The sequence below is a fragment of the Strigops habroptila genome, chromosome 2 (assembly GCF_004027225.2).
Source record: "Strigops habroptila isolate Jane chromosome 2, bStrHab1.2.pri, whole genome shotgun sequence".
NCBI classification, from domain to species: domain Eukaryota; kingdom Metazoa; phylum Chordata; class Aves; order Psittaciformes; family Psittacidae; genus Strigops; species Strigops habroptila.
In genome coordinates, this window is record NC_044278.2 from 122,340,272 (window position 1) to 122,367,654 (window position 27,383).

Genomic DNA, 27,383 nt, shown 5'->3' on the forward strand with positions numbered 1-27,383 from the left:
TAGCTCATTATCCTTGAACTTTAATTGTAACCTGGTAAAGGGAACATAAACCCTGTCGTGGTGCTGGGGATCATACAGGGAGGTCAGAGAATGGTTGGAAGGGACCTTAAAGCTCCTCCAGTCCCAACCCCCTGCCCCGGGCAGGGACACCTTCCACTAGAGCAGGTTGCTCCAAGCCCCTGTGTCCAACCTGGCCTTGAACACTGCCAGGGATGGGGCAGCCACAGCTTCTCTGGGCACCCTGTGCCAGCGCCTCAGCACCCTCACAGGGAAGAGCTTCTGCCTCAGAGCTCATCCCAATCTCCCCTCTGGCAGGTTAAAGCCATTCCCCTTGGCCTGGCCCTCATGGTGGTGCTGCTGGATCAGAGGCTGCAGAAGGGGCAGAGAAGAGTCTGAAGAACATAAAAGTCAAAGCAAGCAGGAGCCACCTAGGAGCTAATTGCTAAAAGTGGTCAGGGAGGGGTCAGGGAATGGGTGCGAAGGTTGGGAATATGGAGCCAGGCTGAGAACATTGGGGCTGTTCAGCTGGAGAAGAGAAGCTGCGTGGAGACCTCAGAGCAGCTTCCAGTGTCTGAAGGGGCTACAAGGTTGCTGGGGGGGACCTTCATCAGGGACTGTAGTGATAGGACAAGGGGTGATGGGTTCAAACTGAAACAGGGGAAGTTCAGGTTGGAGATAAGGCAGAAGCTCTTCCCTGTGAGGGTGCTGAGGCGCTGGCACAGACTTTTCCCAGAGAAGCTGTGGCTGCCCCATCCCTGGCAGTGTTCAAGGCCAGGTTGGACACAGGGGCTTGGAGCAACCTGCTCTAGTGGAAGGTGTCCCTGCCCGTGCAGGGGGTTGGAACTGGAGGAGCTTTAAGGTCCCTTCATCCCAACCCATTCCCTGATGATTTGGTGATGATGAAGAGGGTTCTAATCAGCGTTTGCTGTTGGTCTCCTCGGCTGCGCTGGAGCAGGTCCCTGCGGAGGAGCACATTCCACTCTCACCCCTTGGCTTGGGATGGTTTCTCCGTGTCCTCTCCTGACCAGGTCTCTCCTCCTGCAGGTTGCTGGTGGACGGCGCAGACGTGAACGCGAGGCACAGGCTGGGCTGGACGGCTCTCATGGTGGCAGCCATCAGCAGGAACTCCAGGTAGGTCCCACCTCACCTCAGCGCTCCCCATCGCACAGCGTGTGAGGCACTTCGGACTGATCCTGCTTTCCATGGGCGAGCTCCACAGGGAGCTGCCCTAAGGCTGCTTTGGGACGTGGTGCTGAGCTAAACCCGAGGGAGCTCGTCGCCCTGGTGTGTTGGGAGGTGGAGGCAGGCTGCTGCAGCCCCAGGGAGCAGGCAGTGCCATTCCCCAGCAGCACTGGGAGCATCCCGGAGCCTTGGCACATCCTTGTGGGAGCTCTCCTAACGCCCCACCAGCTCCCATAGGAGCTGCACCACGGCCCTGCAGGCTCCTGGTGCTCCTTCATGGCAGCCTTTCTGAAGCAGAAAGGCTGTCCCCTGCCTCCTGCGTTCCCATGCTGCTGGCTCTGGCTCCGTGTCACCTTTGCAAGACACTCTTCAATATATTCAGTCTACAACTAAATTCAATTAAAGGGGTTTTGTGTTTAAAGGGGGAGAAAACAAAACCACCAGCGAAAACGAAATCCAATTGTGGAATTGTGGCACAGACGGGGGCTGAGCTTTGATGTCCCACCCTCTCGGGGCTGCTTTACTTAGTCACAAGTTCATAAGCAAGAAAAAGCCCAAATGACTTGGGAAAACACGGGATTAAAGCGGAGCACAAAGGCGGAATATCCGCTCTCGGGCGACGCCGCTCGAATCCATGCGCCCAGTTCGTGTGTGGTGCAGGCTTTGATGGCTCCCGTGACAAGCTGAAAGTCCCGACCCCCTCGGGGAGCTCCTTAAGTCGGGCACAGGGGAGGGGGCTTGCGACTGTTGGTTTAACTTTGATGTCCCAGCAGCAACGGGCCCCGTTGTTTGCTCCGGAGCCTCCCACCTCTGCCTCTGCACAATGCTCAGCGCTGGAGTGTGACGACTGGTGACCATTCCGAGTGACTGGTGGAGCAGAACAGGCCTGCCCGAGCTGCACGGGCCGAGGGAGGCAGGGAGGGAGGCTGCTGGGGGCAACGAGGGGCTAAAGTCAGGCTTAAAGCAGGTAGGAATGCTGATGGAAACGTGGGCGCTCAGGGCCACTGCCAGGCTGGTCCCGTCCTGTGCATGGGCAGAGTGGGAGCGATGCGGGGGCTTATTTGGGAAAAAAACCAGCTTTTGGCTGTGTTGGGCAAATGGTGGTGATTTTTGCCACGTTTTGGATGAATCCTGACTTGAATTGAAAACTGAGAAGTCCTTAAATAGCTGAAGGAAAGTTAAAAAGTCATAAAATCATGGAAGGGTTTGGGTTGAAGGGAGCTTGAAGCTCCTCCAGCTCCAAGGGCAGGGACACCTTCCACTAGAGCAGGTTGCTCCAAGCCCCTGTGTCCAACCTGGCCTCAAACACTGCCAGGGATGGGGCAGCCCCAGCTTCTCACTGCTGAGCTGGAACACGACCCATGGAGCATTGAAGTTCCCTACTAATAGTTTACTCATGGGTGTAGTCCCGTGGTGACCTTCTCACCTGATCCCACAGAGCTGGCTGCAGAAGTGTAGGTGTTTAACAGCTTTTCCTTTCCAATTCCCTGCTGCTTTGCTGGATCTCTTGCAACCTTTGTGCATACACCGGGTAGGAACTGCTCTAAATGGCACTTACTCTGCTTTGTAGTCGATGCAGGAGTGGTCCCTCTGTACCCGTTGATGCTCTCAAATGGGTTTATCCCCCACAGCAGCTCATTCAGTGATTATAAGGTGTTAACTTCAGGTTTCAGCCCAGCAGCCTCCAGGGAAGGTGAGTTGGGTCTTTCTGCAGCTCCACACCGGAGGAGAGGTGACAGTGGCTCAGAGGTGGGCACAGTGAGTGAGGACCTGCACCTAGGGTAGCCTGCGGCAGCACCGTGGCCACACCGTGGCATTAAAGCCACTTGCTCTGTCCCCACGTCTGGTTTACCCCGTGAGATCCCAGCCTGGCCTTCAGGGTCAGCAACACCAGCAGCAGCAATGAGGGTTCTCAGCTTAAAGGACGAATTCTGCCCAAAGTGCTGCCTTTCCCAGGCTGTTTGCAGGGAAGAGCCGTGCTCTCAGTGTCTGCAGTGCCCCCGGAGGTGGCTGGGACCTGTCCTTCAGCTCTCTGATGTTCCCCAACGTGCCCAGCTCTCACTCTGCCAATTAGGCAGCTCCAGTCCATATGTTTAATTCAATTGTGGAGGCCCTGCATTAATGACTGCTGTCACTTGCCATCAGCTGCAGGATGACATCCCCGGTGCCCCGGGGCACGTGGGATCTGTCACTGCTTTTTACGCCGAAACAAAGATCCTTCCCTTGCTCGTCACAAAGTCCTGCACCCGGACGTGGGGAGGCATTAACCGCGGGATCGCAGCGTGCTTTGGGGTGAAGGGACCTCACTGTGGGTCACTGGGACTTGTGCCCCCGCCGTGCCCAGCTCGAGCTGGTGCTTTGCAGGTGCTGTGTGGATGGTTTATCTCAGGAACAGCAGCGCCTCGTGCATGGTGATGTTCTGTGGGTATGTCCTGAGGCTCGCGGTGAGCGGTGGTGTGTCTGGAGCTCCATAGGCAATGCCGTGATGAACGGGTGCAGTGCCAGCACCTCTATTAGGTACATACGTCTGTGCCATGGGGGGTTCCTCTCTCCCTTCACATCAGGCAGCTCGTTCCCAGCTGTCTGCAGCAGAGCTGCAGAAATCCCTGGAAGCACGTAGGGCCCATCCTGTTACCTGTCAAAGAGCTGGGGTGGGGAATGTGGTTTCCAGCTGTGGAGCAGGGGGTCTTCATAGAAACAGGGAATGGATTGGGATGAAGGGAGCTTAAAGCTCCTCCAGCTCCAACCCCTGCCACGGACAGGGACACCTTCCACTAGAGCAGGTTGCTCCAAGCCCCTGTGTCCAGCCTGGCCTTGAACACTGCCAGGGATGGGGCAGCCACAGCTTCTCTGGGCACCCTGTGCCAGCGCCTCAGCACCCTCACAGGGAAGAGCTTCTGCCCCAGAGCTCATCTCAGTCTCCCCTCGGGCAGCCCCTGGCTTGCTCCAGTGACATTCCCCCCCCCACTGCTCAGCTCAGCCTCTATCTGGTTGTGCTGCTGCCTTTCCGAAAGGCCAACTTGCTTCAGTGTGCCATTACCTGCAAATTGCGGGGCTGGGACCAATCCTGGCGGTGCAGGAGCCTGGTGCAGAGGTGCCCGGAGGGGACAGCATGGCCCAGAGCACGAGAGGAGATTGAAGCTGGTTGGAGACAGAGGCTGGGGGGGAGCAGTGGGTCCTTCCTGCGCCCGGAGCTGGGTCACAGCCCGGAGCGGGGCTCTTGGAGCAGAGCTGGATCTGTGCTGCTTAAACTTGAGCCTTCCTTACTCATAGGAGCTGAGGAAACATTCCTTATCCCTGGGGAGGAGAATAGCATGGAGCAGTTCTGACATCATCTGATGTCATCACTCTGAATCCTGGAATCCCCGGGGAAGGCACCTCAGGGATCACCTGCTCCAACCTTTCCAGGCACAGCATGACCTAGGCTGGATGCCCAGCACCCTGTGCAGCCCAATCTTAACAGTGTCCAGTGCTGGGGAGTCACCACTTCCCTGGGGACATTATTCCAATGGTGGTTGTTCTCATTGGGAAACAATTCCCTCTTGTGTCCAGTGGGAATGTCCCCAGGAGGAACTTGTGCCCATCACCCCTCGGCTTTCCCATGGGACTCCTTGTCCAAAGGGAGTCTCCATCTTCTCTGCAGCCCCCCTTTAACTCCTGGCACATGGGACCAGGTCTCCCGGAGCCTTCCCTTCTCCAGCTGAACAGCCCCAGCTCTCTCAGCCTTTCCTCACACGCTGCCCAGCCCTTGGAGCATCTTTGTGGCCCTTCTCTGGCCCCTCTCCAGCCCATCCACAGCTTTTCTGTGCAGCAGGACCCAAACTGAGCCCATATTCCAGGGGTGGCCTGACCAGCGCCGAGCACAGTGGGACGATGACCCCTTTATCCCTGTGGTGATGCCTTGTTGATGGTCCCCAGCACCCTTTGGGCTTCTTTGCACCTTATTCAAAGACCAAACCAAGCCCCTTTGATTGCACTAATGCACTTAGGGACGAAGGGGAGAGGAGCTGCAGTGACATTCTAATGTGAGGTGACAAGGCAGAGCGTGCAGAGCCGTGTCCAGCGGTGGCTGTCAGCCCCGGAGCACTGTCACCCCTGATGAATGCTCACCAGCAACTCACTGTCTGGTTGTCATGGGAAGAAATGAAGAGTTAAAGTGGCCTCGAGCTGCTTCCACAAGTGATGAGAAACCTGGTTCCTGAGGAGTGGTTGGGTTGGGAAGTGGGGGTGGAAGAGTCCACCCCAAAACTGCCCATCCTGCTGCAGCCTGGGGGGGCTGGAGGTGAAGACCTTGGTCCCAGCACGTAGCAGAGTTGTCCTATGGGGTGTCCTACTCCTGCTGCCATGGTCAGCCCCTGGAGGAGCTGCATCTCTGGTGGGTCCCATAGCTACAGGATCATAGAATCATGGAATCAACCAGGTTGGAAAAGGCCTTTAGGACCATCGAGTCCAACCATTGCCCAGCACTGCCAAGGCCACCACTAACCCATGGCACTGAGGCCTCGGCTGCATGGGTTGGGAACACACAGAGCACCCATGTTGGGTGCTGGGGAGAGGGGGCTCTTCACCAGGGCCTGGAGGGACAGGCCAAGGGGAATGGCTTTAACCTGCCAGAGGGGAGATTGAGATGAGCTCTGAGGCAGAAGCTCTTCCCTGTGAGGGTGCTGAGGCGCTGGCACAGACTTTTCCCAGAGAAGCTGTGGCTGCCCCATCCCTGGCAGTGTTCAAGGCCAGGTTGGACACAGGGGCTTGGAGCAACCTGCTCTAGTGGAAGGTGTCCCTGCCCATGGCAGGGGGCTGGAGCTGGATGAGCTTTAAGGTCCCTTCATCCCAACCCATGGTTCTATGTAGAAGGATGGAATGCTCTAAGCTGGAAACCTGGGGAGCAGATAGGTCCCTTGCAGCCCTGCTCCTGGCCACGCTTCATCCCGTGCTCCTCGCCTTGGTGGGCTGGCTCCTTTCCCCCGGTGCCGCACTGGTGGTGTCCCAGAAGCAGGAGCAGCAGCAGGACGTAGCTTTGCTTCCCTTCACCTGAAGAGTGTCACAAGCATCTTCCATCGTGCAGGCACAGGGATGTGCTTGGGTCCAGCTCTGCATTTCCTGCAGCTGGGGACAGCTTCCACCTCTGCTCCAGACCTACGGGATGACAACTGATTCCATGGTGGGCTGGGAATGTGATTCCCACCAAGAGCGTGCTCTGGGCAGGTCGTGGGGAGGGCTGTGGGTCCCCCAGGGCCTGCCCCACATCTCATGGCTCTCGGGATGTGCTGGTGTGGTTGTGGTGAAGTGTTCAGTTGTGGTTCCTGTTCCCTCTTCACCAGCTGGGCATGTTTGAGGAGGGCTTGCGGAGTCCTCTCTCCCTACTCCTGCTTTACTCCTCCTTTCTGCTCTCATTCCTAACAGTGTGGTGAAGGTCCTGCTGGCAGCCAATGCAGATCCAAACCTTGGAGATGATTTCAGCAGCGTCTATGAGACTGCCAAGGAGAAAGGCCTCCACTCTTTGGAAGGTAATGTTGGGTGGGTGCAACCACCTGCATTTGCTTCCCAGCTCCCAGAACTCTCTTTCCCGGCTTTAAAGTGGGAATTTGACCTGGGTTGGGTGGGTTTAGAGCTTCAGCTCCTATTGAAACGCAGAGGAACTGAAGGCACATGGGTGAGTGTATGAAGGTAAAAGCAAGCATGGTGTAGGTATGTCTGAGAAGCATCCTGGAGATAACCTGGTTCTCTATAGGCAGAACATCCCATGAGGTTGTAGATAGGAGCATCATCCCATTGACCACATGCAGGCGCTTGCTGCAGAAGGCTCCAGGGCAGGTATCCCACCACCAGCCTGGCTCCAGGTCTTATAAATAGATCTGAAGTGACTCCAGACTTGCCCCATGGAGCTAAAGCTGAAGGTTACGTGGGTGCAATCACTGCTGCTGGCGTGGGGCAGGCATCAGTGGTGGCTTCCAGCCCTGGGAGCCTCTCCATGAGGACAAGGAGGTTCCCTGCAGTGTCCTTTCACCTCACCAGGGCTTCTCTTGGCTGATGTCTCCAGCTCCCGTCTCAGCCCAACGTTATCCCATGGCTGGGCTGTTGATGCAGACTTAGAGTCATGGAATCATGGAAGGGTTTGGGTTGAAGGGTCCTCCAAAGGCCTGGGGGTGGCAGGGACACCTTCCACCGAGCAGCTCGCTCAGAGCCCGGCTCTTTCTGTTCAGAGCAGTTGACATTTCCCAGGCTTTTCCCACTTTCTGGGATGATAAATGCTGTTACATCTCCCTGGCTTTGTGGTTACTGCTGGAATCCGAGCGGGGAGTGTCTGGAAAAGCAGCAGCTGTGTCCGTGAGGGATGCTCCTGGTGCCCAGGCTCCCAGCTCCCGGGCTGGCAGGGGCACGGGCAGGGCTCAGTGCCTTTAACCTGCCCCAGGGGGGGACTGAGATGAGCTCTGGGGCAGAAGCTCTTCCCTGTGAGGGTGCTGAGGCGCTGGTACAGGGTGGAAGGTGTGGAAGTTGTGGAAGGTGTCCCTGCCCGGGGCAGGGGGGACAACCTGGGGGCTTCAAAGTCCAAAGCAAAAGGTCAGCACACTCAGATGTGGTCAGAAGGATGTGGTGGACATGGGAGCACGAGGCCCAGCAGCGGCTGAGCAGCACTCAGGTAGGGAGGAGGGTCCTGGAAGGGAGAAGGCAACAGCCAGGGACGTCTTAGGGGGGTCGAGTCATAGAATCCTCATAGGATCATGGAATGGTTTGGGATGAAGGGACCTCAAAGCTCCTCCAGCTCCAAACCCCTGCCCCGGGCAGGGACACCTTCCACTGGAGCAGGTTGCTCCAAGCCCCTGTGTCCAACCTGGCCTTGAACACTGCCAGGGATGGGGCAGCCACAGCTTCTCTGGGAAAAGTCTGTGCCAGCGCCTCAGCACCCTCACAGGGACCATGCAGTGACATTCCCCATTGGCCTCTCCACGCACAGCTCTGTAGCCTCCAGTGGAGGTGCCCTGTTTGAAGCTTTCACACGGCACAGGGTGGCTTTGGAGGATGAGTCCCTTGGGGACAGCTTGGGCAGGGTGTTTGCTCTGTAGGAGCTCAGGACTCTCATCCCTCCCCGTGACCCATGGGATGTGTTCCGTGTCGGGGTGGACCACGCATCCATCACCTCCCTGCAGCGCATCCAAGATGCATGAAGCAGCATTAAAGCCTGAACAATGGAATGCCAATCCATAACGGGCACAGCCTTTATTTAAGACCAGGGATATCCACCCATAAAGTGAATTGTTTCTGCCTCCATCCCTCTCTAACGTTATATATTTGGGGCTGAAGGAAAGATGAGGCCACTCAGGCAGGAGCTGCATTAATTCTCTCCTTGACATCTTTTATTAAAAAGAATAAATTCAGTTGCATCTTTAAGGAGAACACGCCCCAACCCCGGCGCTGGGCTTCTTTCCCTCCTATTTCCCCCTGTTTGGTTTTTTTCCTCTCTTCCCACATTTACATATTTGCTGGATAAATATTTTCTCCTCCAAAGCTCTCCCCAAATATATTAGAGACATTTATATGGATGGCAGGAAGGGAGGTTGCCAGGCTCGGGGTGATGGATGGCGCCGGAGCCTCCCCCTGACGCCTTATTGAGTTGCTGATGATTATCTCCCTGCCAGACATTTTTTACAGCTGAGGCTGGGCTGTCACCAGGACCATGGGGGGAAACGAACCCCACAATAATAACACTTTAATCTCTTTACTGCACTGCTCCCTAGTAGCTGAGATTCATCTTCCCTGACGCACGGAGTTCATTATCCTGCTCCTCCCTGGGTAGGAAATGACGACAAATAAATAAATAGACATCCTTCCCCCCCCCCCCATCTATCCATCTCTGCTGGGGGAGCAGAGCCAGGAAAGGGAAGGAGCCAGGGAATTCATTCATCTGGAGGTGCTGAGGGTCAGGCAGGGCTGGGCAGCGGCAGGTACTCGTGGCAGAGGGATTCTCTTCTGAACGTTGCAGATATTCTCAAGCTCCCAGCACAGAACCCCCCCGTGTGCTGGGGGCACCCCCAGAGCATGAGCAGCAGCTCAGGGAGGTGATCCTGCCCCTCTGCTGCACTCTGGGGAGCCCTTAGAGCAGCTCCAGTGCCTAAAGGGGCTCCAGGAAACCTGGAGAGGGGCTTTGGGCAAGGGATGGAGGGACAGGCCAAGGGGAATGGCTTGGACGGGACTTGGAGCAACCTGCTCTAGTGGAAGGTGTCCCTGCCCGGGGCAGGGGTTGGAGCTGGAGGAGCTTTAAGCTCCCTTTACCCCAACCCCTCCCATGATTCCATGAAAAGGGGACAAACCAAAGGAGTCTCCATAGTGCTTGTATTGGATCCCAGCTTGGCGCTGGAGGTGGAAGAGGCTGTGCTTGGAGCAATGCTCAGAGGTCTCTCTCCAGCCACCTCCTCCCCTGCCTGGTGCTGTGAAGGCACCACTGGGTTGAGGAAAACCATCTTGTCTTCATCTCTGCTGCTGGTCAGCGGGATGGGGGCAAAACCCACCAGTAAAACCCAGCAGGGTCCTGATGGCCATCGGCAACAAGCGTTTGGGGTCGCTCTGAGCGTGCAGAGCAGGCGCTGGGTTCACACAGGCAGCTCTTCTCCCCCTGTGCTGAGCTTCCTCTGCCCTTCCCCACAGTGCTCGTGACCCGGGAGGACGACTTCAACAACCGCCTCAACGTCAGAGCCAACTTCAGGGGCTGCACGGCGCTGCACTACGCCGTGCTGGCGGACCACGGCCCCACCGCCAGGCTGCTGCTGGATGCAGGTGGGTGCCTGGAGCACTGCGCTGTCCCGCGGAGCTCCTTCCTCGCACGGTTAGATGTGATTTACTCTCTGCGTTAATCTCTTCATGGGTTCGTTCCTCTGTTCCCGTTCGCCTCCAGTGGTTTTCTGTACCTCTGGTGGCTGTTATCTCAGTCAGTGAGTTTCCCTTTCTCCCTGTGAATGCATCCCTTGGTCTGGCTGTATCTCAAACATTTCCCTTCCACAATATGCTCTCTACTCATCCGTCATCTCCTTTATGGACATTGTGGCATTGGAATCAAAGAGTGCCACGTTCCTGGGGGTGGATCTGCTCTGCCAAAGGCACTGGTGGGTGCTGGTCCCCATAGCTGGTTGAGGCTCGGGTGCTGTTGGTACCTTGGCCGCACAGCTCTGGGGAGCGCTGGTACAAGCGAGTTGGTGCAGTCGTTGGTCCTCCCAGATAACTCACAGACCCCTTCTCCCCCTGGATCCTGCCTCACTGCCCATCTTTAAGGTCCCTCCCAACCCAAACCATTCCGTGATTCCTTTGTACTCAGCACCCTCACAGGGAAGAGCTTCTGCCTCAGAGCTCATCTCAGTCTCCCCTCTGGCAGGTTAAAGCCATTCCCCTTGGCCTGTCCCTCCATCCCTTGTCCAAAGCCCCTCTCCAGGTTTCCTGGAGCCCCTTTAGGCACTGGAGCTGCTCTAAGGGCTCCCCAGAGCGCAGCAGAGGGGCAGGATCCCCTCCCTGAGCTGCTGCTCACCTCTGGGGGTGCAGCCCAGCACACGGGGGGGGTTGTGGCCGTGAGCACTCACTGTGGGTCATGTTCTTACAGCATTTATCATGTTTCAGCATCACTTGGGTTGGGAGAGACTTGAGGAGGTCTCTGTGTCCAACCTCCTGCTCAGGGCAGGGTCAGAGGTGAGGCCAAAGCAGGTTACTCAGGGCTTCAGCAGCAGGGTCTGGGTGATGTCTCAGGGTGGTCACTGGTGTCTCAGTGGTCACTGGTGTCTCAGGGTGGTCACCGGTGTCTCGGTGGTCACTGGTGTCTCAGGGTGGTCACCGGTGTCTCGGTGGTCACCGGTGTCTCAGGGTGGTCACTGGTGTCTCAGTGGTCACTGGTGTCTCAGGGTGGTCACTGGTGTCTCGGTGGTCACTGGTGTCTCAGGGTGGTCACCGGTGTCTCAGGGTGGTCACTGGTGTCTCAGTGGTCACCGGTGTCTCAGGGTGGTCACTGGTGTCTCGGTGGTCACTGGTCCAGGGGCAGCCTGCAGCAGCACTGGGCTGTCTGTGAGCACAACCCCACCAGCACTGGTGGAGCAGGAGAGGAAGCTGCACCGAGCGAACAGATAGAGATGTGCTACCATGACAACAGTTCCTGCTCTCTCCCCTCCTGCTGCTCTTCCCCACCATGACATTTGTGTCTGTTTTGCTCTTGGCCAGGAGCAGACTCTGCTCAATGCGTGTCTCCAGCTGCAGGTGCTGCTCAATCGTGTGCCCGTGGTGCAGCTTGTTCTCAGAGCTCAGAGGGGCAGCAGAGTTCTGCTCCCTCCGCCTTGTGTGCCCTGTCCCTGCATTCCTCCTGCTGCAGGAGCAGCTCCCTGGAGGTCACCGAGCTCCTGCAGGTCAGCAAGAAGCAGCAGGGACCTGGGTCTGCTTTGGCACCCCCCAGCAGCCTCCTGCCACGTGTCAGCGTGGGCCTGCATGGAATGGGTTGGGATGGAAGGAGCTTAAAGCTCCTCCAGCTCCAACCCCTGCCACGGACAGGGACACCTTCCACTAGAGCAGGTTGCTCCAAGCCCCTGTGTCCAACCTGGCCTTGAACACTGCCAGGGATGGGGCAGCCACAGCTTCTCTGGGAAAAGTCTGTGCCAGCGCCTCAGCACCCTCACAGGGAAGAGCTTCTGCCTCAGAGCTCATCTCAATCTCCCCTCTGGCAGGTTAAAGCCATTCCCCTTGGCCTGTCCCTACAGGCCCTTGTCCAAAGCCCCTCTCCAGGTTTCCTGGAGCCCCTTTAGGCACTGGAGCTGCTCTAAGGTCTCCCCTTCAGGAGCCTTCTCTTCTCCAGGCTGCCCCAGCCCAGCTCTCTCAGCCTGGCTCCAGAGCAGAGCTGCTCCAGCCCTCGCAGCAGCTCCGGGGCCTCCTCTGCACTACAGTGGATCCTACCAGGATTCCAGGATGATGTTTCACATCACGCACCAAGCTGGAGACATGTGGGTGGAATTCCCAGGGGCTGAGCACTGGGGCTCACTCCTGTCTTTGCAGGATTTCCACTTGGAAATACATTCCTAGGATAGCCCCTGTGTTTTCTAGGCAGAAGGATTTCCTTCTCCTGTGTGAAGGGGAGCCCTTGGAGCAGCTCCCAGTGCCTAAAGGGGCTACAAGAAACCTGGAGAGGGGCTCCTACAACAGTGTGAAGGGATGGGACAAGGAATAACAGCTTCCAACTGGAAGAGAGGAGAGTTAGGTGGGATGAGGAGCAGTATGGTGATGATTCACTGTCCCATTTCAGTGCTGTCATTGGCTGTATCCCGAATTTCCACTCTGATTTGGGCCACAATCCCTCGCTTGTGCTCGGACACAGCCCTGCTGAGTGTTCCTCACTGTTGGCCCTGCCACCCAAGTGAGTTCCTCCGAGCTGAGACACTGTGCCAGGGACAAAGCGCTCTCTGTGGGCGCTGGGCAGCCCCTCAGCACGGGCAGTGCCGCGGGGCGGCCCCGGCAGCAGCTCTGGCACACACACACTGGCCTCTCTGTCGGAAGAGGCTCCTGCAGCCGCAGCACAGCTGTAGGAATGAGCTGGAGCTCCTGCAGTTATTGAGTCACTTCAGTGCAGCTTCCCCTGTGTGCTCCCGCGTTCTGCCTGTGCTGGGGATAACGGAGCATCCTCAGTGCTTCCCGTGCGGACACAAGGAGACATCCAAGGGCAGGAGCAAGTGGGGATCCCGGTCAATAATGTTATCCCAGCTTTTCTCCAGGGAGTAAGGGGGTGGCTGCCAGCCCCCGTGCAATGGGCAGAGCGCTCTGAGCCTCTTGTGGCAGCTCAGAGGTGCCTGCTCTCACGGGCACTGACCAGCACACATGTATCCCGGGAGCCCAGCAGGAGCTGGGCTTCTCTTCCTTTCCCTTCCCATCCCAGCTCTTCCCCACTGCTGCCCACTCCCGTTGGATCACATCCCGGTGCTGGGGCTGTTCCCTCCTCCCGCTCCTGCGGGATAACAAAGCCGGATCCCGGTGTCGGGACAATGTGTGCTGAATGCAGGGCTGAAGGTCCGGAGGAGGAGATCGAACACCTCTGACAGTGGCCGTGCCCCGGGCCCTTTGTGAGGACAATGTCCCTGTGCTCCTCCATTGAGAGCAGCGGGATGGCTCCTGTTTGCTGACGTGGAACAGGCTCCCCTCGCTCCCTCCTTTACACATCCCTACACCTGCCTTTTACTAAGTGTCCATTTACTCTTCCTTTACACTTCCTCTGCTCCGTGCCCTGCCCTCGGGGGCTGCAGCCATTAACTCTGCTCAAACCACCACCCCCTCGTGCAGCGCTGGGTGTTTCCTATGGGAGCCCCCCCTCACCCCGTAGCCCTGGGCCTTTGTGGCCCATTCAGGGCCTGGCTTGACCCGTGCAGGACCTTGTGGCCTGTGGTCAGCATGTGTGTGCCCAGCCGACCGCGGCCCTTGTCCTGCCGGGCTGGCGGCGGGGCCACTTCACAGCCGCTGGCCTGAGGTGACACCGTGGACATGGGGGGGCAGGAGCGGGTGGGATCCTGCAGCCATGGGGTGCACCAGTTGCTACTGGAGGCAGGATCGATGCGCAGGGCTTTGTGTGGGGCGCAGGGAGGGCGGCAGCGCCTGCAGCAGGATCCCGATGGAAACATCCCTGGTGTAAGGAAGCTTTTATTATCCCAGTGTTTGAATGTGCTGCATAAAGAGGGGAGGTTGAGACGGGATCTGAGGCAGAAGCTCTTCCCTGTGAGGGTGCTGAGGCGCTGGCACAGACTTTTCCCAGAGAAGCTGTGGCTGCCCCATCCCTGGCAGTGTTCAAGGCCAGGTTGGACACAGGGGCTTGGAGCAACCTGCTCTAGTGGAAGGTGTTCCTGCCCGGGGCAGGGGTTGGAGCTGGAGGAGCTTTAAGCTCCCTTCATCCCAACCCCATCCCATGACTCTATGGCTCTATGAGCTCTGGGATGCTCAAGCACACGCGCCTCATCCCTCTTGTAGAACGTGACCCAGCTCAGTGCTCACAGCTCCAATTAGAGGCAGAGAAGCAGCAAAGAACACATGTCTGTGAGCACGTTTTAGCTGAAGCTGCAAGAACCCAACGTCTGGATTCCTCTTGCCAGGAAATTCAGCACATCCATTCATAGGAAATGCTCCCCCCTGGTCCTGGGTGATTGCAGGTGCTGTGGGGAGGGTGCGTGGTGGTGAGTGAATTACAGAGCCCGCTCTGGAGGGATGGTGTTTGCCATCGGAACGTGCTTGTGCTGCCTCTGGAATACTCAGGGTGGAATTCTGTGTAAGAGGGCTTGGGGTGTTTGCAGCTGCATCCCAGGTGGAACAGGCTCTGTTCTTGGGGAGGGTGTCACACCAGGCCGATGGGCTCTGAACGGGAGCTCTTCAGTGATGGGTCCCCCCAAATTCCCACCCAAGGCTCGGATTCAACAGCGAATTTAAACCTGTTGAATTTTTTTGCTCTGAGACCTGGAGATTGAGCATGGGGTGGGTTGGGATGAAGGGACCTCAAAGTTCATCCAGCTCCAGCCCCTGCCACGGGCAGGGACACCTTCCACTAGAGCAGGTTGCTCCAAGCCCCTGTGTCCAACCTGGCCTTGAACACTGCCAGGGATGGGGCAGCCACAGCTTCTCTGGGAAAAGTCTGTGCCAGCGCCTCAGCACCCTCACTGGGAAGAGCTTCTGCCCAGGATCTTCAGGTGTTGGATTGTGGGGTTGGAAGGTGCTGCCCAGGGTGCAGGACAGGAGATGGTCCTCTCAGAAAGCTCCCACAGGAGCTGCTTCCCTTCAAAACCCATTGCATGGACTCTAGGAGCTCCCTTGGCAGCTTTCCTGTCCCACCTTGGTCTCTGCTGGCTTCGCCTTGTGCCTGGACATGAGGCAGGTCCTGCAGTGCCAGCCCATGGCGCAGAGCAGCAGGAACCAGGGGTCCCCCTGCCCCACGGCCCCCCATCGCAAAGGGCAGAGGCATGGCCTCAGTAAAACCATCATCTCAGTCCTTGTGCAGCAGTCATTGAAAGATGGACAGGGAGTTTGTGGGGGAGAGTTAGAAGCAGGTTTTCACCTTCAAGCTCCTCTGTCCTGCCTGTGGCACCACCTCACGTCAGAGCTTTGGAACTCAGGGGCTTCCAGGAGGCCCTGAGAGGAGCCAGTTGGGATGTTCCCGTCCCCCGATGCTGTTACTGGGGTTCCTCTTGTTGTGCCTCTGTGCTCCTCTGTGTTCCGAGAGAGGGTCTTCACTCACAGAGCCAGTTGAGGTGCAGTTCTGCAGCACAACGGAGAGATTGGGGCCACCAGGAAAGCTGGAGAGGGGCTTTGGACACGGGGTGTAGGGACAGGCCAAGGGCAATGGCTTTAACCTGCCAGAGGGGAGATTGAGATGAGCTCTGAGGCAGAAGCTCCATGATTCCATGAAAGGCTCGGGCTATTTGGGATCTGTATTTTGGGCTCAGAAACCCTTCATTCTGTGCCTTCCCCTTTAAACCAGGCTGACCTCCCAGCTCCCGTCAGTGCTGCTTTGCTGCAGTGTGGCTCCAAGTTGGTTTATGCCTCTTGATGGCTGCGGAAAGAACCCACCTTGTTCTCCTCTGCCAGGGAGCTGCGTGAGGAAGGAAGCTAAAGCAGCAGCATCTCTCTGCATCCACACGTGTGGAGCTGCTAAATCCCTGTCCCTGGAGAGCTCTGTACCCACAAACCCTTCCAAGAGGGATCTGTTTCCCCCCTGCCCGAAGGGGAAGCTGTTCTCGAGCACCCCAAGGTGGACATAACTCCACTCGCACTTACTGCTCCCTCCCCGGCGGGATGTGGGGTGCTGCGGGCTCGGGTTGGATCCCGCATCCCGGTGTGCCAGGGTCTCATTGCTGGTGTGGCAGGAGGATGGAGGGTCGATACGCCAGCACGGAGCGTATTGAGCCACGGGGCTCCCGGGCTCGATTGAGCTGTTTAATCATCTTTGGCAAAACGTACAGAGCAGCTGAAGGGATCAATAGGGAATTTATCACATTCCCGAGTAAGTGTGAGCAGGGAGAGGCCGGGGGGGGTGCAGGTGCCGTGGGATGGATGTGTGACAGCAGGAGACAGACCTGGAGCAAACATCCAGGCTTGGGGCAGCGACCATGAGTGTGACTCCCCCAAAACCCCGTCCCTGAGGCCCTGGCACTGCCTGGAACCATGGAAACATGGAGTGGTTTGGGATGAAGGTAACCACGGCACTGCCGCATCCCCGGCAGTGTTCAAGGCCAGGGAATGGGCAACAGGATCCCTGGCTACTTCCCCCTTCACGTTGCATGTTAAAAGCTGCTTGTGAATGATGTCTCTTATCGATTTACAAACAGGTTTATGCCCCTGGATAAGGGGTGATCGTGCTAATTCCATCCCTGGAGGCTCAGGAGGACAGAAGTCCTCTTCTATTACCTTAACCAGGCCTGTGGAGCAATAAGAATGTCATTCCTTGTCAAAGCTGATGGCTGCTGACACAGTGACATCCCCAGCTGGGGTGGATGGATCCCTGTGAATCCCGGGTCCTGCTGGAGTTTGACCATGGAGGGTGTGAGACAGTGGAAGGTGTCCCTGCCCATGGCAGGGGGCTGGAGCTGCAGGAGCTTTAAGGTCCCTTCATCCCAAACCATTCCATGATTCCATGACAGGAACGGAATCAGGGAACATCTCTGCCTACGTGCCCTCAGCCCCATCTCCACTCCGTGCCCTTCTGGCACTGGCTGTGGCAGGGGATGGAGGTAAGCACCACGCTGTGGGTGACGCTGTGGGTGATGCTGTGGGTGACGCTGTGCTCCCCAAGCCCTCTGCTGTCCCCTGTCACCCTCCTCTGTGCCTCTCCCCTCCTCGGAGCACCCCATCTCCCCGCTCAGCAGCGCAGCGCCGGTCCCGTCGTCCCCTCCGCATCCCGAGCTCTATTGACAGCTCTCCCCGATCCGAAGGAATTCAAGACAAATTGGGAGGAGGAGGGAGTTAATAAAATATGAAAAATCTCTGCCTGTCACTCTCCTCCAGTTCTGGCAGTGCCGTGACAGGAACATATTTCCCCAATGAGTGACCCCGCGCCGGCGCCGCAGCCAACGGGCCATTTATCAAATATGATAAGCCGGAGCCTCCTAATACGAGCAGGGAGGTGCCGGAGGAGCAGAGCCCGCGGTGCTGCCCAGGTGTCCAGCCCCAGCCCCGCACAACCGGTGGGAGGTGACAAATTGCCTCCTATTAGAGCCCTCCCGTCCCCTCTGCCGCTGCTCCGAGCGGGAGGGCAGGGAGGAGGTGGCCACGGGGAAGAGGGGTCAGGGCGGGTGGTGACAGAGCCGCCGCCACCACCCTGCTCCCTTCCATTAGGCGCCGCTGACACTGTTATTTATGAGGGTGTAATATTTTCTCGCCGAGGTTGGAATCGACCCGTTGGTTCTGTCAATGATTGCAGCAATTAGTCAAGTCGTCAAAGCCATTAACAGGGGATTAGGCCAATATTGGAGAGCCATTACGGAGAATTCCTGAGGAAGGGAAGAGCCAAACCGAGCCTCGTCCCACGTGAAGCTCTGCCTGGAGGATGTGGTCGTGGGGAGGAGACTCAGACTTCCCCCTCCTCGCGCGGTGGGGTGGGACAACGGGAAGGGGGGGAAAAGTGTCCCTAATAGAGAGAGGTGAAGTGGCCGGGCCCAGCAGTGAATGAGTGGCCTGTCTGGATCCCAGCCTGCATTGGGAATGGCAAGGGATCCCAGCCTGCATTGGAAATGACAGGGGATCCCAGGCTTCATTGGGAATGGCAAGGGATCCCAGCCTGCATTGGGAATGCCAAGGGATCCCAGCCTGCATTGGAAATGACAGGGGATCCCAGCCTGCACTGGGAATGCCAAGGGATCCCAGCTTTCACTGGGAATGCCAAGGGATCCCAGCCTGCATTGGAAATGACAGGGGATCCCAGCCTGCATTGGGAATGACAGGGGATCCCAGCTTTCACTGGGAATGCCAAGGGATCCCAGCCTGCATTGGAAATGACAGGGGATCCCAGCCTGCATTGGGAATGACAGGGGATCCCAGCTTTCACTGGGAATGGCAAGGGATCCCAGCCTGCATTGGGAATGCCAAGGGATCCCAGCCTGCATTGGGAATGGCAAGGGATCCCAGGCTTCATTGGGAATGACAGGGGATCCCAGCCTGCATTGGGAATGCCAAGGGATCCCAGCCTGCATTGGGAATGGCAAGGGATCCCAGGCTTCATTGGGAATGACAGGGGATCCCAGCCTGCATTGGGAATGCCAAGGGATCCCAGCCTGCATTGGGAATGGCAAGGGATCCCAGGCTTCATTGGGAATGACAGGGGATCCCAGCCTTCATTGGGAATGCCAAGGGATCCCAGCCTGCATTGGGAATGGCAAGGGATCCCAGCCTGCACTGGGAATGGCAAGGGATCCCAGCCTTCATTTGGAATGGCAAGGGATCCCAGCCTTCATTGGGAATGGCAAGGGATCCCAGCCTTCATTTGGAATGACAGGGGATCCCAGCTTTCATTTGGAATGCCAAGGGATCCCAGCCTTTATTGGGAATGACAGGGGATCCCAGCCTGCATTTGGAATGCCAAGGGATCCCAGCCTTCATTGGGAATGCCAAGGGATCCCAGCCTGCATTGGGAATGACAGGGGATCCCAGCCTGCATTGGGAATGCCAAGGGATCCCAGCCTGCACTGGGAATGCCAAGGGATCCCAGCCTGCACTGGGAATGACAGGGGATCCCAGCCTGCATTGGGAATGCCAAGCCTTGCCATGGGAACTCCTCTGTGCCGCCTCCTTATGGAGCCCATTTTTCTCCTGGAAGCACGTCCGGACACAGCGCTTGGCTCCTCGGGGCCCTCTGCTGCTCCATGCAGCAGGATGGAGCTTGTTTGGGCAGCGCTGAGGTGGCTGGCTCCTGGCAGTGTTCCCGATGGGATGGGAGATGGTTGCTGAGCCCCTGGGCGGGCTCGGCTGAGGATGGGATGTAATCATGGAGTCATGGAACCATGGAATCCCGGGGGAACGGACCTCAGGGATCACCTGCTCCAACCCTTCCAGGCACAGCATGACCCAGACTGGGTGCCCAGCACCCTGTGCCGTGTCTTCAACACTGAGGAGTCACCACTTCCCTGGGGAGATTAATCCAGTGGCTGCTTGTTCCCACTGGGAACAATTCCCTCTTGTGTCCAGCGGGAATCTCCCCAGGAGGAACTTGTGCCCATCACCCCTCGGCTTTCCCATGGGACTCCTTGTCCAAAGGGAGTCTCCATCTTCTCTGCAGCCCCCCTTTATCTCCTGGCACATGGGACCAGGTCTCCCTGAGCCTTCTTCAGGTGTCTCCTGAGATGCAAGAGGCAGAGATAACTCCTGAGCCCTCCCCGGCATCACTGGCTATTCCCCCATTCCCCTCCCTCCTCATCCCACCACTGCTGGATCCCAGATTCCCATCACTGCAGGTGGCACCACTGCTGTCAGACCAGGGCAGGACGATATTCCCACTCACCCATCTTCAGCTCTGGAGCTCCGGCTCATTCCAACGTTCTCCCTGCTCAACGTGCTCAGAATTCCTCATTCAGAATTAGAAGCAGATTTTCTGCTCCCCCTTTACCCAAACCCTCTGAGCTACAAAACAAGTGACACTTTTCCTTCCTTATTCCTCCTTGTTCAGCTTCAGGAAGAGCTGGAACAGGTTCATTGAGTCCAACAGCTCTGGAGCAGCAGCACTGGGCAGGGCTGGTGCTGGAGCCAAGCTCTGTGTGCCCATGGCCCGGCACACGCTGTGTATCCCATGGAGGAGGTGGAGAGGTGTTGGAGGGCTGTAAAAGAGGTTTTGGGGTATTTACATCAAAGAAGTGTTCTTGCTCTGGCAGGATATTTGGGATATGGGATAATAAAACATATATATAGAATCATGGAATGGTTTGGGATGAAGGGACCTTAAAGCTCCTCCAGCTCCAACCCCTGCCCCGGGCAGGGACACCTTCCACTAGAGCAGGTTGCTCCAAGCCCCTGTGTCCAACCTGGCCTTGAACACTGCCAGGGATGGGGCAGCCACAGCTTCTCTGGGCACCCTGTGCCAGCGCCTCAGCACCCTCACAGGGAAGAGCTTCTGCCTCAGAGCTCATCTCAATCTCCCCTCTGGCAGGTTAAAGCCATTCCCCTTGGCCTGTCCCTCCATCCCTTGTCCAAAGCCCCTCTCCAGGTTTCCTGGAGCCCCTTTAGGCACTGGAGCTGCTCTAAGGGCTCCCCAGAGCGCAGCAGAGGGGCAGGATCCCCTCCCTGACCTGCTGCTCACGCTCTGGGGGTGCCCCCAGCACACGGGGGGGTTCTGGGCTGGGAGCTCACACTGTGGGTCATGGGGAGCTTCTCCTCACCAACACCCAGTGTTGTGCTGCCCATCTGCCCCCCTCTGGGGTTTGCTGAGCTCTTTTGAACCCTGTGCTCTCACGCAGAGGGTGCTTTCCCTCCCGTGCCCTTGGTGGCTGCTGTTCTGCAGCTCACCCCGGCCCCGGCTCCACTTGCCCTCCCAGAGGACGGGCAGCGTGCCCGGTTGGGGCTGGAATGGTCCCATGTGGCCCCATGGGCAGGGGAGCTTTTGTGAAGCTCTGCTTCTCCTGGTGACCATGTTCTCTCTTCTCCACAGCAGCTCCTCCCTGCCAAGCCACTTGTTAGCAGGGACAATTCCTTTTCCTGTTCCCTGGACACCCGTGTGTGTAGCCGCGGGTTGGGCACTGTCCCTCTCTGATCCAGCTTCCCTTTGGAGCACAGCTTAGGAGCGGACACAAGGATGACCAGTACTTCCTGCTCCTGCCCCAGGCCTCAGCTCCAATCCCTGATCTCATTTATTTCCTCCTTCCACCAGGTGCCAACCCCCTGCAGAAGAACGAAATGGGACATACCCCCCTGGACTACGCTCGGGACGGGGAGGTCAAGGACCTTCTGAAAGCATCAGAGGCAAAGGTGAGCCCAGGGTTCCTTCCCCACTACCTGACCCGGGACAGTGTTAAGGAAGACCTGGAGCACCTTAGAGAGAGCTGGATAAGTCAACAACATGATGCACGAGGGGGAGAACCCCACTTCTGCAGTGTGGTGGGCACACGGATGCGTGGCCTCCACTCCCATGTTCATGTTCTTCCTTGGAAGGTCCGTGCAGAGGAGCAGAAACACTGTTCTGTAGTCCCATGGCAAAACCAGAGTAACTTCAGGGCTTGGTTTTGCTGTTTGTCTGAAATTCATGGTAAAAAGAAACAGGTCTCAGCATCCTGTGTCCTTGAGTGGGCTGGAGCACACCAGGACATAAGAGTCGTGGAGTCATGGAGTGGGGTGGGATGAAGGGACCTTAAAGCTCCTCCAGCTCCAACCCCTGCCACGGGCAGGGACACCTTCCACTAGAGCAGGTTGCTCCAAGCCCCTGTGTCCAGCCTGGCCTTGAACACTGCCAGGGATGGGATCCTGGGCAGCTTCTCCTCACCCAACACCCCAAGTCCTTCTCCTCAGGCTGCTCCATCCAGCCTCCCCCAGCCTGTGTCTGTGCTGGGATTGCCCCGACCCAGGGGCAGGACCTTGCCCTTGGCCTGGTTGAGCTCCATGAGGTTCACACAGTCCCACCTCTCAGCCTGTCCAGGTCCACGTGGATCCCATCCCTTCCCTGCAGCACAACACGTTGGGAATAAACTCCTCAGAACCTCACGAGGAGGATGTGGTGGGAATCACCCGCTGGGCGAGCGCGCTCTGGAGCCAGCCCTGGTGAAGGAACCTGCCCAAACCGCGGTGATGGGTTTAGTGCTTAACTGATAGAGGGAGGGGGGAAGGACATATATCTGTGGAATGTTCTGCTGGAGATGAGTGCTCCTGTCTGTAAACGTGGAGCGGGAGAAGGCGGCTGGTGATGGATACGGAGCTGGGGGGGACGTGCTGCTCGGGGGGCTGCAGCCGCTCCGGTATCCGCGCTCCACAGAGAGTCTTTGAGGAGGAATTGCTCATTTTAATCACTGCTGGAGAATGAATTGGCAGAACTATTATGGGCTGGGCACATCCCCTAGCTGTGATTTACATATGCTGCTGACAGAATAACAAGGAGGTTTCATATGTATGTTTAATTTATTTTGATTGCCCTTCTGCTTGCAAGAACAGGGAATTCTGTGTGTGCTGCCCTGCACCCGAGCACACTCGCCTGGTGCTGGGGCCTCGGGACCTGCCTCAAGCTGCAGGACACCCTGCTCAGGTTCAGCTGTCCTGTTCTGCATCCAGGGCCAAAAGGAAAGGAGCAGCACCCAGAACTAGTGTCTTCCCTATGTAAGCAGGAGGGAAGCAGCTCCAGTGCTCATCTTGCCACTGAGCTCCTCCTTGTGTGTACCAGGCCTGGTCAGATCCATCTCTCCCATCTCCAGCAGGATACTGAGGAGTGTTTCAGCCAAGATGAGCCACAGTTTCCCTTTTCCCAGCTCTCTCTGTGCAGGCAGCAGCGTGAGAACCTCCAAACCTGGAGCTTGTGTCTGCTTCATCATCCCAAACCACCCTTGATGGACCTTCTAGAGAAAGCAGGCCCTTAGAGCAGCTCCAGTGCCTAAAGGGGCTCCAGGGAACCTGGAGAGGGGCTTTGGCCAAGGGCCTGTAGGGACAGGCCAAGGGGAATGGCTTTAACCTGCCAGAGGGGAGATTGAGATGAGCTCCGAGGCAGAAGCTCTTCCCTGTGAGGGTGCTGAGGCGCTGGCACAGACTTTTCCCAGAGAAGCTGTGGCTGCCCCATCCCTGGCAGTGTTCAAGGCCAGGTTGGACACAGGGGCTTGGAGCAACCTGCTCTAGTGGAAGGTGTCCCTGCCCGTGGCAGGGGTTGGAGCTGAAGGAGCTTTAAGGTCCCTTTGTCCCAAACCATCCCATGATCCTATGGACACCAACACCCAGCAGTGGCTCAAGGAGCTGCTTTTCCCCCCAGAACATCCTCAGGTTGTTGGTTTTATGAGGAAACGCCTCTTTGGGGTGTGTGGTTGCTCTCTCTCTTAACACAGAGCATCTGCAGAGCTGGGGCAGAGCAGCCCTGCAGCAGCAGCTGGGAACAAGAGTTACCCCAAGGTGCTCTTTGCCCTTCACACAGAGCAACCACCTCCATGTCTCCACTGCCTCCTGTAGCTTAGTTCATGTCCCTGACGTGTTCTGCAGCCAGCCAGAACCTTATCATGGAATCATGGACTGGTTTGGGCTGAAGGGACCTTAAAGCTCCTCCAGCTCCAACCCCTGCCCCAGGCAGGGACACCTTCCACTAGAGCAGGTTGCTCCAAGCCCCTGTGTCCAACCTGGCCTTGAACACTGCCAGGGATGGGGCAGCCACAGCTTCTCTGGGCACCCTGTGCCAGCTCCTTTCTCCGGGTGCTGGTTTCTCACCTCCAGCCCCAAGGACTGAAGTCAAACACACTCCTTGTGGCTGCAGGCGCCAGCCCCGGGTCAGATGTGCTGCTCCAGCTGCCCTTTGTATCAGGATGACAGGATGAGGTGGGAGAGGCTGGAAGCAGGAGGATGGAGCAGGAATGGAGCAGAAAAGGGTGGAAGCTTGTGTCGAGTCCAGGCTCAGCAAGGTTTTGCTGCAGGTTGAGCCCAGACTGACCTAAACCAGGGTTTTCTCTGGGTTTGTGTCACCCCAATGTCCCCCGCTCAGTGTGGGACGTGGTGGCTGCTGAGGACACTGTGACCTGCTGGCACCAGCGCTCCATCGAGGAGATGGCACATGGGATCTCCAGAGCACCTCCGGAGCAGGAAGGCTGGGACAGCGTGGAAGAAGCACCCTCACTGCTGCAGTGTTCCTGTCAGAGGGAATTCCTTCCTGCCCAGGTGGTGGTTGTCCAAGGAGGGAGGGGGAAGGCTCTTCCCACCTCTCCATCAACACCCATGGATCACTGGTAGCAAACAGCCCAGATCCCATCAGCTGCACCTTGAGACAGGCAGAGGAGGAGGGAGGAAGGAAAGATTTGTTGGGATATATGGAAAGACACAGATGGTGGGAAGAGCAGAGCACTGAGCCTCGGGGTGTGCAGCTCCATAGGAGTGAGCAGTGAGCAGAGAAACCCAGCAGGGTGCTGGGGACCATCACCAAGGGCATCACCACAGGGATAAAGGGGTCATTGTCCCACTGTGCTCGGCGCTGGTCAGGCCACCCCTGGAATATGGGCTCAGTTTGGGTCCTGCTGCACAGAAAAGCTGTGGATGGGCTGGAGAGGGGCCAGAGAAGGGCCACAAAGATGGTCCAAGGGCTGGGCAGCGTGTGAGGAAAGGCTGAGAGAGCTGGGACTGTTCAGCTGGAGAAGGGAAGGCTCCGGGAGACCTGGTCCCATGTGCCAGGAGTTAAAGGGGGGCTGCAGAGAAGATGGAGACTCCCTTTGGACAAGGAGTCCCACGGGAAAGCCGAGGGCTGATGGGCACAAGTTCCTCCTGGGGAGATTCCCACTGGACACAAGAGGGAATTGTTTCCCAATGAGAACAACCACCATTGGAATAATGTCCCCAGGGAAGTGGTGACTCCCGAGCGTTGGGCACTGTTAAGATTGGGCTGCACAGGGTGCTGGGCATCCAGCCTAGGTCATGCTGTGCCTGGAAAGGTTGGAGCAGATGATCCTTGAGGTCCCTTCAGCTTGGGATTCCAGGATCCCATGACTATCTTCAGTCCATAACCAAGTCCGGCTTGGCAAACATCCCCCATCCCGCTGGGAAACGGTCTGGGTGGGAGCAGTATGTCAATCCCTGGCTCTCAGAGGTCCCTGTCTCCCACTAAAGAGCTTTTCCCAGTGTTTCCTCCATGCTGGTGAGGGTCCTTCTCCAAAGCAGCATCTCTACTTCCCTGGCATTCCCACCAGGACACAGCCGTGCTCCTCCATCCCTGCGGGAGGAGCTTGGAGGCTGAATGGGAGATGTGTGGAGGGTGGGAAAACAAATCCAAGTGGAATAGCCAAGGCTTTATACTTCCAGATGAGCTTAGAACAGGTTGGGAGCTCCTTAGGATGAGCTGTGGCTGCTTCCCAGTGCCGGGAGTGGAATTCCGCCTGTCCGGGGAGGGAAAAGCTCCGTGCACCCACCCAGTGCTCATGTTGTTGCTTGGAACAGCCTCTGATCCCAACGTTTTCCTCCCTGCCCCAGTTCCAGGAGGAGCAGCGCAGGAGGGAGGTGGAGGAACGCCGGAGGTTCCCGCTGGAGCAGCGGCTCAAGGAGCACATCATCGGGCAAGAGAGCGCCATTGCCACGGTGGGAGCAGGTAGGACCCTGCTCAGCCATCCCACATCCCTGCTCCATCCACATCCCACATCCCAAAGCCCCTCTTCGGGTTTCCTGTAGTGAGGAATTGGTGCTGGAGCCATCCCAGTGCGCAGCAGGGTTTGAGGAGCAGGCAGTGCTTCCATCGGAGCAGCGGTGGAGCTGAGCTTAAAACCAGAGCAGCTTTTAGGCACATGGGCCCCAACAGAAGCCACAGACATCAGATGAGCACTGACAGTTGCTCGGAGCTTAACTTCATTATGGTAATCACTGAGACAAAAGGGTGCTGGGCACCTGCAGAGCGGAGCAGGATGGTGGCCGGCTCGGTTAGCCCAGGACGTGCTGTTACCTCCCCCTGCAAACCTGCCTGTGCTCCTACCCCCGTGCCTGTGGCAGCGGATCCCCTGCAAGGGGTGAACCCAGGGCAGGGCGCTGGGAGCACCCTGAGCTCCAGGACAGCCGCTGTCCCCCCGGGGAGCTCCGAGCTCTGTGCCTCACTGGAGGCACCAGCCAGGCTCCATCCACTGCGCACCGTGGGGTGCCCGGCCCCGCCAGGGAAAGGAAGGAGAAGAGGGGCCCTGGTTGGTCATTGAAGGTGCTTTTCCTTGGGGCAGCCCCTCAGAACTCGGGATAGACCAAGGGGAATGGCTTTAACCTGCCAGAGGGGAGATTGAGATGAGCTCTGAGGCAGAAGCTCTTCCCTGTGAGGGTGCTGAGGCGCTGGCACAGACTTTTCCCAGAGAAGCTGTGGCTGCCCCATCCCTGGCAGTGTTCAAGGCCAGGTTGGACACAGGGGCTTGGAGCAACCTGCTCTAGTGGAAGGTGTCCCTGCCTGTGGCAGGGGGTTGGAGCTGGAGGAGCTTTAAGGTCCCTTCAATCCAAACCATTCCATGGCTCTATGAAACCAAAGCTGCCGCGATGGGCTGGGGTCGGTTCGCAAAGCCTCTGCATCCTGGTAGAATTCCTTGACCCATCCCAGCATCCCAACAACGCCTGGAAGCAGGACAATGAGGACAGGCCGGGTTGAGATGGGGCAGGAGTGCCCTGGCAGCAGCGCCGTGGCGGTGGAGGTAACAAAGAGGAGCCGTGGGTGATGTGGGGCGGGCAGGAGCGGCGCAGCCCCACACGCAGCCCCACACGCAGCGGGCCCGGTGCTGCTGCGGCGCCTGGGGGCAGGAGCCGGGCTAACCCCGAGCTGTGATTGATGGTGCTGCTGCTCCTGACACAGGTGGTGCTGCTGCCCATTAGAGCAGCTGCCTTTATGGAGGTTTCTCTTATTGAATTAGAGGGAATGTGCTGGATCCCCCCCCCGCAGCCTCGGGATATCAGAGCCAAAGGTAGCGGGAGAGGCTCCGGCCCCTCCTCCCCTCCTCCTTCTGCCCCCTTCCTGTTGTGTTCTCTCAGGAAGAGGGAATTTGGAGACGGGAATTTTCCTTCCAGCCCCTTTCCTGTCTGTTTTTGGGGTGATTGCGTTCATTCCCAGCTGGATTTGCTCCCACTTTGTGGCCTCCTGGTCCTGTTTGTCAGCTCGGACGCTTCCCAAACTCCACATCCCGGGATTAGCCGAGCCTGCTGAGCTGTTTAATGTATAACCCTGCCCTTAATTGAATAATCTGATTTAATCCATCACTCGCTGCATGATCCAAACGCTCTCCAGAGGGGCTCAGATGGGAATACAAAGGGAACGTGTGCTCTGGGGTTTGTGTGGAGGGCCGGGGCACTGGGGATGCTTGCACGGAGCTGGTGCTTGGCATCGCTGCCACGGAGGGGAGAAACCCTTCCCATGGGATACAGGTGACCCTGCTGCTCTCTTTCCAGCCCCGGGAAGCAGGATAGAGCTCGGCGGGGCTGTGGGGAGGTGGGTGATGATTCCCTGAGTGGAATCCACAGGGGCAGGAGAGCTGGAGGAGCTTTAAGGTCCCTTCATCCCAAACCATTCCATGATTCTATATATATGTTTTGTGACCCCATATCCTAAATATCCTGCC

At 57.7% G+C, this 27,383-nt stretch overlaps 1 protein-coding gene across 1 annotated transcript in view; it reads left to right on the forward strand.

The window, feature by feature from the left end:
- CLPB (caseinolytic mitochondrial matrix peptidase chaperone subunit B) overlaps positions 1-27,383 on the forward strand; it is a 53,667-nt gene that overhangs the window by 10,081 nt on the left and 16,203 nt on the right. The window contains exons 4-8 of the mRNA XM_030477594.1: positions 1,045-1,131; positions 6,586-6,689; positions 9,826-9,954; positions 21,020-21,117; positions 25,282-25,396. Coding sequence (XP_030333454.1) covers positions 1,045-1,131; positions 6,586-6,689; positions 9,826-9,954; positions 21,020-21,117; positions 25,282-25,396 — 533 coding nt within the window. The remainder of the gene's footprint in view (positions 1-1,044; positions 1,132-6,585; positions 6,690-9,825; positions 9,955-21,019; positions 21,118-25,281; positions 25,397-27,383) is intronic.